This window comes from Corylus avellana, chromosome 3 (genome assembly GCF_965113065.1).
Source record: "Corylus avellana chromosome 3, dhCorAvel1.hap1.2, whole genome shotgun sequence".
In the NCBI taxonomy this organism is placed as follows: Eukaryota; Viridiplantae; Streptophyta; class Magnoliopsida; order Fagales; family Betulaceae; genus Corylus; species Corylus avellana.
In genome coordinates this window covers 32,481,827-32,495,737 of record NC_142492.1, presented here as the reverse complement: position 1 = coordinate 32,495,737, position 13,911 = coordinate 32,481,827, and the positions used below count along the sequence as shown (strand labels likewise).

Here is a 13,911-nt window from a genome sequence, read left to right as displayed (position 1 = left end):
GCAAAACACTAAAAAAAACCCTCTACATTGAATTATACATTTTAAATGCAAAATACATTTTTTTTTTTACATTTGTGAACAATGCACCGCTACACACCCATCTCATTAATATACTATTTCTCTCTCATCTCTTTTTTCCAAAATTTTATCTTCCACATTTCTCTTTTCCCAAAAATTTATCCTACTATTTCTCTCCACATTATTATTATTTTTTTCCCAAAACTTGAAATATACTAAAAAGGATCTTTAGAAAAAATACAATGCTTATAAGAAAAAAAAAAGAATTAAAAAAAAAAGATAATTAGATATATAGTGTCTTTTAAAATTCATTAGCTAAACTAGATAAAGTAAATTTTAATTAGTCATTTTGCATAAAAATATACATAAACCAATATGAATACTCTAACCCCCCTTTTTTTTTGTTTCCTGGTTTAATATTAAGTAACCGAGCAACCCATAGGTTTGACATGACCCCATAATTGTTCGGTCCATGTGACTCGGAGGTAGAGAGATTACATATTGATTACATATTGGAACTCTAAGTAATGCTAATAGTCTCCCTCATGTTTTTCCCGTGTGTCTCCTCAAAGTTAATGTGAATTTTAAAATGAAAAATACTAAAAGTACTAAATCTTTTACTAATAAAAACTTATTAAACTCATGTATTGCTCATTCATTGAAAAAAACATAAAACAACTAATTAAAAAAATATAACAAGTACTAATAAATGAGCTAGACATCAATTTAATAAGTATATGTTAGTAAGAAATCAGTAGTAATTGAACCAAATTGTTCAAAACAAAACCATATTGAAGCTGACTTGGAAAATCTTCCTTCAGATCCGGATTACAAACTAAAGCTTTGCATTATCATCAAAACCATCACCCCACAACAAAGAGAGGAAAAAGAAGCCAAAAGCATCGATTATGGGTCGTCAAGCATGAGAAATATAAGGCTGAAAGATTCAGTCCATGCAACATCTAAAGTGAATCTCACTGGTAGACAATATATAACAACGAATGTTTCTTTCTGCTTTTTTGGTCGTAATAACTCGAACAAGTTCAAAGACATCGAAAGTGACAATAAGCAAGCTGCAATCACGACAGAAATAGTTCTCTACAGATTATCCTATGTTAATATCAAGTACATGGGAGGCTAACAGCGGCGGCAATACCACTCAAACTACCAAGGTCTCCTTCCACCAAGGGGGATAACATTTGAGCCGGAAATCAGAGCCCGATTGCCATACCCGCCTCCTCGCCCTCTGGAGCGAAAGTTTCCCCCAGATCCTGGGAAAAAAAGGACAAAAAAAAAAAAAAAAACCCAAAATGTTAATTTTCCTATTTGCAACTCGGACTTAGATAGCACTGACACTACACAAAAATTTCATTAAGTTTACCTCCCATAGCAGAACCAGCTGATCGGGCCAATGCAGACAAGGCGGGACTCACAACTTGCCCTGCTTCTTGCAAGATCTTGACCAGATCCCTCGCAAACTTTGCATTTGCATGCGTTAAGAACGTGAAGGCAGTCCCCTTTGCCCCTGCCCTACCAGTTCGGCCAATTCTGTGGACATAATCTTCAAGGCTTGATGGAAAATCATAATTGATCACACATTTTATGTCCTTCACATCTACAACCAATAAACCAAAAGTTAAAAGTCATATTAAAAGTGAAACAATATGCAAGGTTTTAAGCAATATCCTTATCCCTGCTCTCCTAAGATCTGAGAGATCAAATTTAAGATAACACATTCATTACATAAATGTGCCCACCTTAACCTTGCAGGGATAAGGAGCAGCTTCACCACCACCACTTCCATATTCAATCAATGTATAAGCATGTGTGAGTCAACCAGGCTGCGACAACGACCAGCTCCATAACCGTGGATGGGCTGCGACAACTTTAACTATGTTAATTGGACACTTGATGATAGGAGCAATACCAAGTCAGTAGCCAACCTCATAAAAGCCAGCTCTACTTCCTAACTTATTATTATCAATTTGGCTTCCACAATGTTAATGGCATAGCCTAAAAAATTTACTCAACTATTATCCAAGCAATATCAGCAAAACTATGCTCCTAGTGTCCATGTAACATGAGCTGTATGAATAAGATAATACCCAAATGGAGTTCTGTTGAGGAACATCCTAGTATGGGAAATCTCACACCTCCATTCAACTCATAAGTAATAAATCCCTTAACAAAGTTGAAATATAATACTCATGTGCAAATAAAATTTTAGCAGTCGCTGTCATGGCCCCTCCCTTCGCACCCAAACCACAATTATATTCTCAGGATACTGGACAGCAGCCGGCCAACTCGCCTATTCTGGAATTTCAAGACCTAGATGCAAAAACCTAAGACTCCTAACACACAGTGATCCTACCAAGACCCCGTGCAGCAACATCAGTGGCAGTCATTATAGGACTTCTGCCAGTTTTAAACTCAGCAAGGACCCAGTCCCTTTCGGCCTGGCTTTTATCGCCATGGATGGATAGAGCTGGCCACCCATCAATTCTCAATTGCCTTGTGACTTGGTCACATCCTTTTTTTGTCTCCATGAATATTAGAATTCGGCTCCCATCCATGCTTTCTTTAAGCAGTTTGATCAGCCTGCATGGACATAATATACTGAGCATAATCATGATAACAAGAACATCCCTCTTTTACTGACACCAGTTATCGAAACAAACCTATTATATTTCTCCACCTCTGTCACAACTTCAACAACTTGAAGTATAGATTGGTTTGCTTTCAGATATGGTGATCCAATAATTACCTTAAAAATCACAATGATTCAAAGGACACCATATAAGCATAAAGTTTTCAGCCAAAAATGCAAAACAAGATGAGCATCGATTTATGGTTATGTGCATCTGTGCATATGTAGGCATCCACACGCATTTTAGAAGTGAACCTTATATGCATTGCGTAAAAACTGCCTTGCAAGACTTTCAACCTCCCTTGGCCATGTGGCACTCCAATACAATGTCTGTCTATCTGGCCGGATCTGCAAGGTCAAAACACCTTTTTAATAATGCTGCAACTTTTAAGGTAGAAAGACGCCAGTTAAACAAAGGAGAGATGAAGTTCATCATGGACCGAAGTATATTTCTAAAAGTAAATTAATTATGGTCCTACCTGAATTTTTCAATGAAGCCTAAGAAAACCCTCTTGACACAGATGAAGATTGCTAATATATCAATTCCTTTAATGCCAATAAAGGTATGAATTTTGTTCATATTTCAACTAAAGGGAAAATACACTACATCAATACTACCAATGCAGCTCAACCTATAACTTCATGATCCTAAATTTGAATAAATTGATTGAATAGAATGACCCAGTTATACCTTGTGCAAAGAAAATGTCCAAAAACCCGCTCTATTACATCAACACCCACAGAGTTTGTCTGCCCTTTAATTTACATAGACTTGCACAAAATAACTCCCAAGAAAAAGTTATTACATTGTGGAAGTGTTATACCTGGGCAACAATTTTCCTAATTTGAGGCTCAAATCCCATGTCCAACATTCTATCAGCCTCATCTAACACAAGGTAAGTCACTCTTCGCAAGTTTGTGTGTTGGGCTTCCAACATATCTATCAGTCGACCAGGTGTAGCAATGACAATCTCCACGCCTGCCATATGGAAAAAGTAAAATGGTTATGTTCCACTATCAATCTCGGTTCAAATAGATTTATGAACAGTGAAAAGAGCTACACAGAAGAGCAACAGAAGCACCTCTTTTAAGATCACGAATTTGAGGCCCTTTAGGAGCACCACCATATATGCAAGTACTTCTAATATTAGCACGTGACGCAAATTTTACAGCTTCTTCTTGAATTTGAACTGCTAATTCTCTAGTGGGTGCTAACACCAGTACAATGGGACCTTCACCTTGTCCTGAATGATTGTAACAAAAGAATAGTGAATATAAGCATAAATTACCGGACAACAAAGAGTGTCAACTGAAACCTCAAGGAAGGCAAACAATACTGACCCAATCGAGGCTGTGCGCTAACATGTACCAAAGCAGGAAGCAGATATGCCAAAGTCTTACCAGAACCAGTCTCAGCAATACCAATTAAATCCCTACCCTTGAGAGCCATTGGCCATCCTTGAGCCTGAATTGCTGTTGGCTCAACAAAACCCAGTTTTGCAATCACCTCAAGGCAGTAATCTAACGCATCAAATTACATAATTCAGCTAAAGATAAATCACTGCAAACTTGATATCAACAGCAATAACCAAATACTAAATTACACACTCATGAGCAAAGACTTACCAGGGAAATTAGCTTCATGAAACACCCTAATTGGCTTTGGGATATCATGCCCTTCAACCATGATCTCCCTTCTCGTCCGATAAGCCAAAGCTTCGTGCTCACTCATCGCCCGCACCGAAGGAGTCTCAACATAAAAATTCTTCTCAAAATGGACCAAATTCCCAAAATCCTGCTTGGGCAAAGCAATGTTGTCCAAATCCCCTCTCGACCCCCCACCACCATGTCTACCTCCTCTTCCACCACCACCACCACGCCCCTCAAATCCCCTCCCACCACCTCGTCCACCGCCAAAACCCGCATTCCCACCACGCCCTCCACCACCAATCTTACTCCTGACACCACCATCACGGCTTGTACCTAGTCTACCACCGCCACGCCCCAAATCAAAGCCCCTTCCACCAGCACCACCACGGCCTACACTGCCCACTCTCCTATCCCCAACTCCCACATGTCCATTCCCCGTTCTTCCACCGCCTCGGCCAATATCGAATCGGCCAACGGGCGGCTCAAACGGCGGATACCCATTGAAATTACCGGCCCCGGCAGGTTGTGCCGACCCACCACCTCTTCCATAAGCCGGAGGAGGGGGACCCCCGTACGGGACGGGCCCACCGCGGCCATAGCCGCCTATCACCGGAGGACCCACAGGAGGCGGTGGCCCTATCAGGTCACTGCAAATAGATATGTGCCATAGTTACGCATCAAAAAACCATGAGCAAAACTTTGAACTTTGAACACCCAATACTCTTAGAAACTAAACGTGAAAACGTGGATCTGAATCAAAAAGCTTACCTTCGACGCTCACGATAGGAACTGGGGTCGGCGTAGCGATTGTCGTAGTGGTTCATCGTCGGTGGTACGATCCTTTGGTGCTTCCGCGGGTGATGATAATAGGAAAAAAGAGGAACTGTTTAGGGTTTCAAAACAAAAGGAGGCAACTTTCTTTCAAGGAAGAAAAGGAAATATCTGTTTGCTTTCGCAGTTCTCTGAGTTTTGTTTTGCCGGAAATTGCTTTGGTTTTTCCCGGTAGAAGATACCGGAGATATTTGCTATGTGGAATTTGGGGGAAGGAGAGGGTGTCTCAGCAATTTATTGTTTGTTGGGAGGGAAAATATCTGCGTCCTCCGTGGGTGCGTACGTGCCCGCGTGTGTGAGAATGATTCCTTCCACACTTAAGCACTCCTTCCGGTCTCACTAAAACTCTATTTTTTTTTTTTTATTATTGGTTATTTTGGAGGGACAATTTCACAAAAGTCAATTAAATCTAATGGTAATCATTCGGTTGTAGTAAGTGGTTAGTGATTAAAACTGTTAACTGCAACCGCTTAAGTGGTTAGTACATTTTACTAACCGTTTCTGTTAACTGCTAAGCAGTTAACTGTTCGATTAGCAGTTAACCGCATCCAGCTAACCGCTTTTTTACTAACCCTTTATTTGCCTTTGTTTAGGCTTTCTTTTTGGGCTGAATTTGAGAATTAGGCTTTTTTAGGCTCACTTTAAATGTTTTTTTTTTTTTTTTTTTTTTTTTTTGCCTTTTGGTCCAATTTTCAGTTTTGAGCATATTTTGCCATTTTTGGCCTTTTGTGCCTTTTTGACATCAAAATATGTACTATTTAACAAGTATATAAGTTGCGATATATCACATTGGGCTTACTCCAAAATAAGCCCATATAAAAAAAAAAAATGTAAAGGGTACCTAAAAAAACTCAAATGCTATATATATATATATATAACCGCTTTTATGAATACCCCTAATTAAATGTCCACTTTTCGAACTCACTACTTTAACAAACAAAAAAAATTGTGAAATAAACAATACTCACCAAATATAAAAAGTATTGTTTATTAACATGTACATTTTTTAAAATAAAAATTATCATTAAATTTTATATCTATTTTTGCTATCACATTAAAGATTATACACTTTAAAATGTGACAATTGAGTATGTAACACTTCTCATATTTCCGCTATGAGAGATTTGGTGTTTTGTATGTAATAGTGTCACGTGAAAAATTTAAAAATTTTTCATTTGCGACTTGTTTATTAGAGCATCTCCAACAGCAGTAGGCAAAATAGCTATTGAAAAAATATAAATTTTTACTTTTTAACTACTCATTTTTTTATACACATTTCAACAAATTCTCTATTCTACTCTTTTTTTTTTCTTTTTTTTTTAATATATTTTGTGAGAGAGAGTGGAAGAAAAAGGAGGAGAGAGAGAGTAAAAGAAAGAAAGTGAGAGAAAAAATATAATAAACAAAACTTATAGTATGAGTAGTGAATAGGCTAATCAACTTATTTACTACTATTCACACTAGATGAAAAAAAAAAAAAAAAAAAAAAGGAAGTTAAATTGCATATTCTGCTGGAGACGAAAAAACACTCATAATAATAAAATTTAACTGTCTCAAATGGGTAATTTAATCGGTTGGGAACCACGCCTTATAAAGGCGGAGGTCACTAGTTCGAATCCTCATTTTCTCTTCTTATGTGGACATGTTAAAAAAAAAAAAAAAGTAGTCAAATTTAACTATTATTAAAGATTTGACCAAATTTTTTGTAAATGCTCTTTTAGTCCAGGAGTTACAATAGAGCCTTTAAAATAGTTGGACATGTTTGCCAATAGCCAAAAAAAAAAAAAAAAAAAAAAGTCTTATACTATTCCTCTCAAAATTAACTCCAAACCTTCTTACTTTTTACATTACATCAATAATTTTTTATTACTATTCAAATAAAAAAAACTACAAAACAATTATTTATTTATTTATTTTTATTTTTTTTACTTTTTCATATAAAACATTCTTACTTTTCTTTTTTTTGGTAAAATCCACTTAATCTCCTCAAATTATCACCTCAATGACAATCTACCTCCAAAACTATCAATTGCGACAATTTAGTATTTTTGTTTTTATTTAGTTAGGGGGTAATTTCGTCATTTTGTTAAAATTGGGGATAAGTTGTCATTGTTTTGGTAGTTTAGGGGGTAAATTGTCACAATTGATAGTTTGAGAAGTAGATTGTCATTAGGGTGGTAGTTTGAGGAGGTTAAGTGAACTCTACCCTTCTTCTTTTTCACATTAATCAAATCTGTTACAGTTTCAAGCCACTTCTTTTTTCCTTTTTGTAAGGTCAATGGCAAACGGAGCCATTGTATTAATGTATCGAAAAATACACACCATTATTAGAAAGTGTAGCTTTTATCAATTTTATAAAATGGATACTTTAAATGGCATTCTTAGTACTTTTGATTGAAATGAAGTCATTGTAATGTTATATGAAATAGTGCTTTTGATTATTTAACAAAATCCTTATCTAAATATTTCATGGGATAGCAATATATGATAACCTTATTACCGTATTTTCTTGTTTTGCAATCAAAGAAACATATGTAAGCCTCATTTGTCTGTCCCATCCACACATTCATCAACGGTTCTTTAGAATCCAAATCTTAGAACTTATATTTGCACGAGAAATGATAAAATTCATTATTTCAACCATCTTTATATATAGTGAATGAATGAATCCACCATTGAATTTGTGTGGGACTCACATTAGTCTATAAATCTAATGGTTAATCTATTAGATTTACAAAAAGAGATAGTTGAAAGATGGTTGTGTAACATGCCTCTATTTATATTACATGCATTTTCTAGTTGTTTCACATACATGAGTGTGGAGCAATCACCAAATTACTATTGAGTATATATGTGTGAGTGTAAAATGATTGAGTCAAACTTAAGAAAGATGTTAAGAAGTGTGAATGGTTAATATAACATAGTTTTATCCAAACTCATAGGCTTAAGTTTTTGGGTTGTGTGGTTTTTTTTTTTTTTTTTTTGATTGTGTGGTGTCTTAACATGCTATATTATATTATTATAGCATGTTAAGAAGTGTGAATGGTTAATATAACATAGTTTTATCCAAACTGATAGGCTTAAGCTTTTGGGTTGTGTGGTTTTTTTTTTTTTGATTATGCGGTGTCTTAATATGCTATATTATATTATTATAAGCTCACTATAAGACTCCACAAGGTGATAATCTCCTGAGCAAGAAGTATCAAAGCCAATGGTGATGTTGCTATATAATGGAGAGGCGCAATTAGAAACTAAGGTCTCTAAAGTAGGGATAAATGTACAATGTACAAGCAAGGATGAGCCTCCTTGGAGTGAGGGGCAAAAGTCCATGGCATGAGCTTGTACAAGGTTACTGGAGCAGGAATAGAAGGTGAAAAATGTGCAAATCGTGACCATGAATGATGGTCCTTGGAGAAGGAGCAAAAATGTTCATGGGATAAGCACAAATGATGGTCCATGGATTAGGGACGAAAATGTGCGTGGCACGAACAAACTCACATAACCTACAAGTGATCTTGGAGAGATCCCATAAAAAAAAATTTAAAAAAAATTAAAAAAATAAATAAATAAATTAAAATAATAAAATTAAAAAAAATTTAAAAAAAAAAAGAAGAGAAGAAGAGAAAGCTTCCATTTGAGGGAAAGTATAGCTATGTGGTGATGGACTCACAAATGATGAGGAGATTGTTGAATATACATGTGTGAGTAAACAAGAATTGAGTCCCACATTAAAAAGATATAAGAAGTATGAGTGATTAATATAGCATAATTGGGCCCAAATCATAGGTTTAAGCTTTGAGTTTATATGGTATATCAACATTCTATATTATAGTCTCACTAAAAGACCTTGCAAAGTGTCAATATCCCATACAATTACTATTGTATCTCCTGAAAATTTCATATAGGTTTTTTTTTTTTTTTTTGTATAAGAGTTTGTTTATCTCAGCCTAGTTAATTATAGCCCCTCTTCTTATGATAATGTATTGCTCAAAAACAAATCCAATTGAGCATTGAGATCTCTAATTGAACCCATTTTTCACACACACACACACACACACACACACACACACATATATATATATATTCATTAATGGCTTAAGGCATATGCTTTAATGTGAGAATTAAGATTATCTATCCAGTTAGTTATATTGAATGGGTATTTTTGTCTCCTAAAAAAGTAAAAAGATAAAAATACCCTTTAATATACTTTTTGAAATGTAGCTTCTGCAAATACATTTGCATTCCTATACAAACTAACGCATTAGTTTCAATTATTGAACTTGCCTGCAAAGCACACACACTCAAAGAATTTCTTTTTAGAGTGGCAACCGGTAATTTCTGGTCTCGCCTGACTGGATGCCGCCGGCGATGAATGAACTGCATCTTTTACCTGTGGACTGTCAACTACCTTCTTGCCATCATGAACAATGATGACCTCACAAAAGTCAGGTGCATTCTTTTTGACAAATTCTCCTGTTGCCATCTTTTTCCCCAGTCTCCTAAAGAATGACAATTTAATTAACTAGTTAATTCTCAATTAATTAAATTCATTGTTTTAGCTACATCATCTTTCACAATGTCAGTATATTCAGATATTTGCTTACTTGAATCAAACTCAAGCTAGAGTTTCAACTCTTCGTTTAAGTTGGTTTAGAGCTTGGTAATCTAAACATAGGCATGCATTGATGTATTAATTAGCAAAAGGAAGAGCTAGCATATTGTTAAACTTTAAAGGAGAAACTTCGTTTACCTCCTCTGATGTTTTAATACTTTTACAATCATATTTTTATAGTTTAAAAAGTTGCAATATTTGGGTTCTAAGTTTTAAAAGTTTGCAATGTAAACAAAAAAAAACCAATAGAACACAATCCGTGAGCCAGTAGACCCACGACCATAGGCCTTTTTTTCAATCAAGGATAGTTTTGTATTTTTGTTAGTTTTACATATATTTCACCTACTTACGGTCTAATTTAACCTTAAACTCTAACGATAGGGATGACGTTGCAAAGTCTTAAAATATGGGAACCTAAGATTGCAAATTTTTAAACTATCAAAATATGATTGCAAAAGTGCCAAAACATCGTGGGATAAGTAAAGTTTTCCCATCTTTAAAATTGGACACGATACTTACCCATAAAAGAATTCTTAGATAGTAACTGAGTATTTGATAGATATGCTCTGAAAAATACTTTATTTGATGAAATCAATGTCTAAGAGCCTGTTTGTAATTGCGTTTAAGAAATAAAGTTTTTAAGTCAAAAAATATTTTTTTTAAGCTTTTACTAAAAGTAAGTGTTGGTCATTTTTGGGCATTTAAAAGCATTTTCAATTTATTTTATCAAACGGCTACTTTTTTCTTCAAACGAACTTTTTGAGTGTTAAACGCACTTTTATACTCCTCAAACGCATACCCAAACAGACTTTAAGGTTAAGAACAATAACATATATAAGAATTAAGATTATGTATTGCTCTAATTAGCTTTAGAATTCTTGTTAGGGTGATCCAAATTCAATCCATCGAGCACAGTAAATCTTCAAATTTGAAAAGTATATCATTTCTCATCGTACCTTGAGCAAGGTGGTCGTTTGGTTCCAATGACAAGGCTGGTAATGTTCAGAACAGGAATAAGATCAAGGATTGCTTTGGCTGTCACATCACTCTCAAGGAGCATTGTGTCCACCGTCACCTGTCAAATGGGAAAAAAAACAAAAAAACAAAAGAAAAAGACAAAAAAAGTTCTCATCATCCATTAATTCTCTGGTGCGTGGAGCTTTTTATTTTTTTTTTTCTATTAACTCTCATCATTTTGCTGGCTGCATAAAGGTTGATCTGCACTGCACCTTGGCCTCATTGCCCAACCGGATATATTTCTGCAGCAGATTGCTTCTCCTGTTATGCTCTTCATTTTTGTAAACTCTCACCTGTTCTTTGCTCAGTTGGCTCATTGATAATCTTCCAACTGTATATCAACCAATGTTTCCAATAAAACACAACAATTAATTAATTCTGTCGTCTTGAATTAACCCATCAAATTAATTTACAGCTAAATTAAATCAATCTCTTTTGATCAGACCTACATGCATTACGTGCCTAAATTTGCCACGCATCAACAAGAGTTCAAAGTTATCTCAAATTCTTTTTTTTTTTTTTTTTTAAGTCTTCTTAGCGTGAAAGAAACAATATTCTCCTAATTATCACATGTGCTATAATTATTATTCCATGTCTAATTAACAAGAGTTTCAATAATTAGAGTACACATAAGCAATTTGATAATTCCTTGTCCAATAATTAAGAATAGAAATTTAATAAATCATATAGAGGGCTTTATGTTTATTCCCATAAAATGGTAGTTTTGTAAACTTTGAAGCTGCTTTGGGTGTATTTGAATGATTTTTTCTCCATTATTAATTATTTTATACTCCAACATTTGTTAGTAAATTTTCCCTCCATCGTCTCCGCCGTTAGACACACGATTAATTCAAGTTGAACTACATAAAATCTTGGGTTTTTTTTTTTTTTTTTTTTTTTTTTTTGCACAATTTGATCCAAAATCTTAAGGGTGTTGATTTAAATTGAGGATATATATATATACACACAGCATAAGTCTTGCTTATTACAAAGTAGTTTTTTTTTTTTTTTCTTTCAAACTAGAGAGAGAGAGAGAGAGAGAGAGAGAGAGAGAGAGAGATGCAGAGAAGATAAAAGGAAAAGAGAAAAAACAATTAAGCATTGGTATTACCAGGAGTAGGTATGTAGGTGATAGGAGGAAAGACATGGACAAGAAAAACCCGAGCAGCGGGGGAGACAGCATGATCAAGAGCCCATTTCAGCACATCCAGATCATCTTTTCCGACAGCCACATAAACATCCTTAACACTCATGTCTTTGCTGCTGATCATACTAGTCTCCTCTACTATCTCCACAATTTCTGCTGACATCATTCGGGCACTACAATTTGCTTCCTCCATTTCTCTCTCTTTCTCTTACACATACATCACAAAGAACAAAAAACTATATATGGGGCTGGCTGAGAGCCAAAAAAACAAGATGATAATTGGGTGTCAGTGATGGGCAGTTTATATGGAAAAAATAAAAAAGAGAATGGGAAAGAGTCGTTGCTCTCAAAGCCACAAAAGAAAAGGAAAAAGAGAGAGAGAGAGAGAGAGAGAGAGAGATTCTCTTTTGTCAAGATTTGCAGGCTAAATGGACATGTCACATAGCAGTATAGCACCCTTCTCTTTATCTTACATATGCATGCCCCTTTAAGAGAAAAAGAAACCTTTTTTTCTTTCTTCTCTTTCTTAATTTATTAGCATAGTTTTAGTCCATTGGGATATTTGACCTTCGTTTGGGGATTTAATGGAGCATCTTTTTGTATCAGCCTCATATTTAGGACAAGGGTCTTCGATGGCCCTACTGTTAGGCATGGGGATGAACTTGAAAAATCAAAAAACACATGGGTCTTACAATGTGGTAGGATTTTATGTTTCCCAACCTTTGGCCTACATTTGCAGCTTTTGTAGTTTGTACTATCTCAATGCCAATATGGTTCCAATTATTTGATCAAAAAGAGACGTGTGTTTCAAGTCCTTCAGATTTTTTTATTTTTTTCTGGGCCCTTTTTCTTTTATGATGGCATAGTTTACGATATTAATTAAAATTATTTTAGATAAAGTAAGCGAAACGTGCAGCAGCAGAGGGCCGGTTCAACAGGCTAGGGAATTAAACTGAAGATGAAGGGCTTGGATGTGAGGAGCTTTAGAATAGTTAATGATCAGTATTGTTCATGAATTCTATGCCAATTCATAAATCTACCTTTGGTGTGCATTTCTATAAAATTATAAATGATTGTCTTGTATTGTTCTTTGGAGATCATACTTTGTTCCAACAGTTTTCAACTCAAATGATGGTAGCCTCTTTGAGGAGCGATTCGCCGATTCCCAATCACTAGTTGCTCTACTCTTACAAAAGAGGTAAAAATGCGACAAATAGTTTGTAGAAGCGGGCCAACAGAAATAGCTTTAATGCCTAAGCCAATTATTTCCATATAAATAGATAATGACTTAAAGTATATTGTTCCGATGGAAAAATGTCAAAAGATTTGTGTACCTGGGTTGAATGTGGTTTATATTGAGACTAAGCATCGAATGTTATCATGATATTGATGACTAATCCCCCTTTCCCCTACATCCTACGATTAGGGATGACCTTAGTAGAGCCAAGTGCTACGTGTCAACAAGTTATGGTGCATGTTCCCCTTGGTTTAAGGGACTGACAGGATGTTAGGCTTTGTTTGGCAAAGCCTTTTTTTTTTTTTGCGAGTTTTGTAGTTAGACGAGTGTGCGATTCCATACTTTGATACCACCAAATAAGAGTTATGGTTCATTAATAAATGATCTTTCAATTGTCTAATCAATTGGCGACAAAATCTTGGGATCTATGATGACCGATAGGATCGATGCAATGATCAAGCTACGAGATTGGGTCCAATCCTGAATCGATATGGAGTCCAAGATCACTGCCTCAATCGATACAGTCTTCGATGAGCAAACTTTATCAATCGTGATTTGGGCCCAAGATCACTAGAGGGCAGTGATGGGCCTCAATCGATACACGGGGTTCGATGAGCAAACTTTATCAATTGTGATTTGGGCCTAGGGCTGACGGGGCCCAATCCCTAACATACTTCATCAATTTTTATTTTTATTTTTTGAAGTGACATACTTCATCAATTAAACTTGAAACATGGAGTTGCTTTGCATTG

General features: G+C 35.4%; 2 protein-coding genes across 2 annotated transcripts; both read right to left on the bottom strand.

Annotated features, from left to right (window-relative positions):
- Positions 1–900: 900 nt before the first annotated feature.
- Positions 901–5,424, bottom strand: LOC132174830 (DEAD-box ATP-dependent RNA helicase 30). The gene is made up of 10 exons (XM_059586522.2): positions 5,084–5,424; positions 4,292–4,962; positions 4,007–4,186; positions 3,748–3,909; positions 3,490–3,644; positions 2,921–3,013; positions 2,697–2,782; positions 2,390–2,616; positions 1,400–1,633; positions 901–1,289 (listed from the first exon to the last, which is right to left on the bottom strand). Exons 1-10 carry the CDS (start codon positions 5,137–5,139, stop codon positions 1,183–1,185), a joined length of 1,971 nt encoding a protein of 656 aa, XP_059442505.1. The 5' UTR covers positions 5,140–5,424; the 3' UTR covers positions 901–1,182.
- Positions 5,425–9,324: 3,900 nt separating this feature from the next.
- On the bottom strand, positions 9,325–12,314 carry LOC132176195 (U-box domain-containing protein 52). Its single transcript, XM_059588332.2, has 4 exons — positions 11,887–12,314; positions 10,988–11,106; positions 10,715–10,833; positions 9,325–9,645 (listed from the first exon to the last, which is right to left on the bottom strand). Exons 1-4 carry the CDS (start codon positions 12,113–12,115, stop codon positions 9,414–9,416), a joined length of 699 nt encoding a protein of 232 aa, XP_059444315.1. The 5' UTR covers positions 12,116–12,314; the 3' UTR covers positions 9,325–9,413.
- Positions 12,315–13,911: the final 1,597 nt, after the last annotated feature.

Coding starts and splice junctions, on each gene's coding strand:
- LOC132174830 (XM_059586522.2), bottom strand. CDS start 5,139: ATGAACCACTACGACAATCGCTACGCCGACCCCAGTTCCTATCGTGAG. Junction 3,014..3,489: donor TTAGGAAAATTGTTGCCCAG/GTATAACACTTC, acceptor TTGACCTTGCAG/ATCCGGCCAGATAGACAGAC. Junction 2,617..2,696: donor GAGGTGGAGAAATATAATAG/GTTTGTTTCGAT, acceptor ATGTCCATGCAG/GCTGATCAAACTGCTTAAAG.
- LOC132176195 (XM_059588332.2), bottom strand. CDS start 12,115: ATGGAGGAAGCAAATTGTAGTGCCCGAATGATGTCAGCAGAAATTGTG. Junction 11,107..11,886: donor CACCTACATACCTACTCCTG/GTAATACCAATG, acceptor GTTGATATACAG/TTGGAAGATTATCAATGAGC. Junction 10,834..10,987: donor GGTTGGGCAATGAGGCCAAG/GTGCAGTGCAGA, acceptor CCCATTTGACAG/GTGACGGTGGACACAATGCT.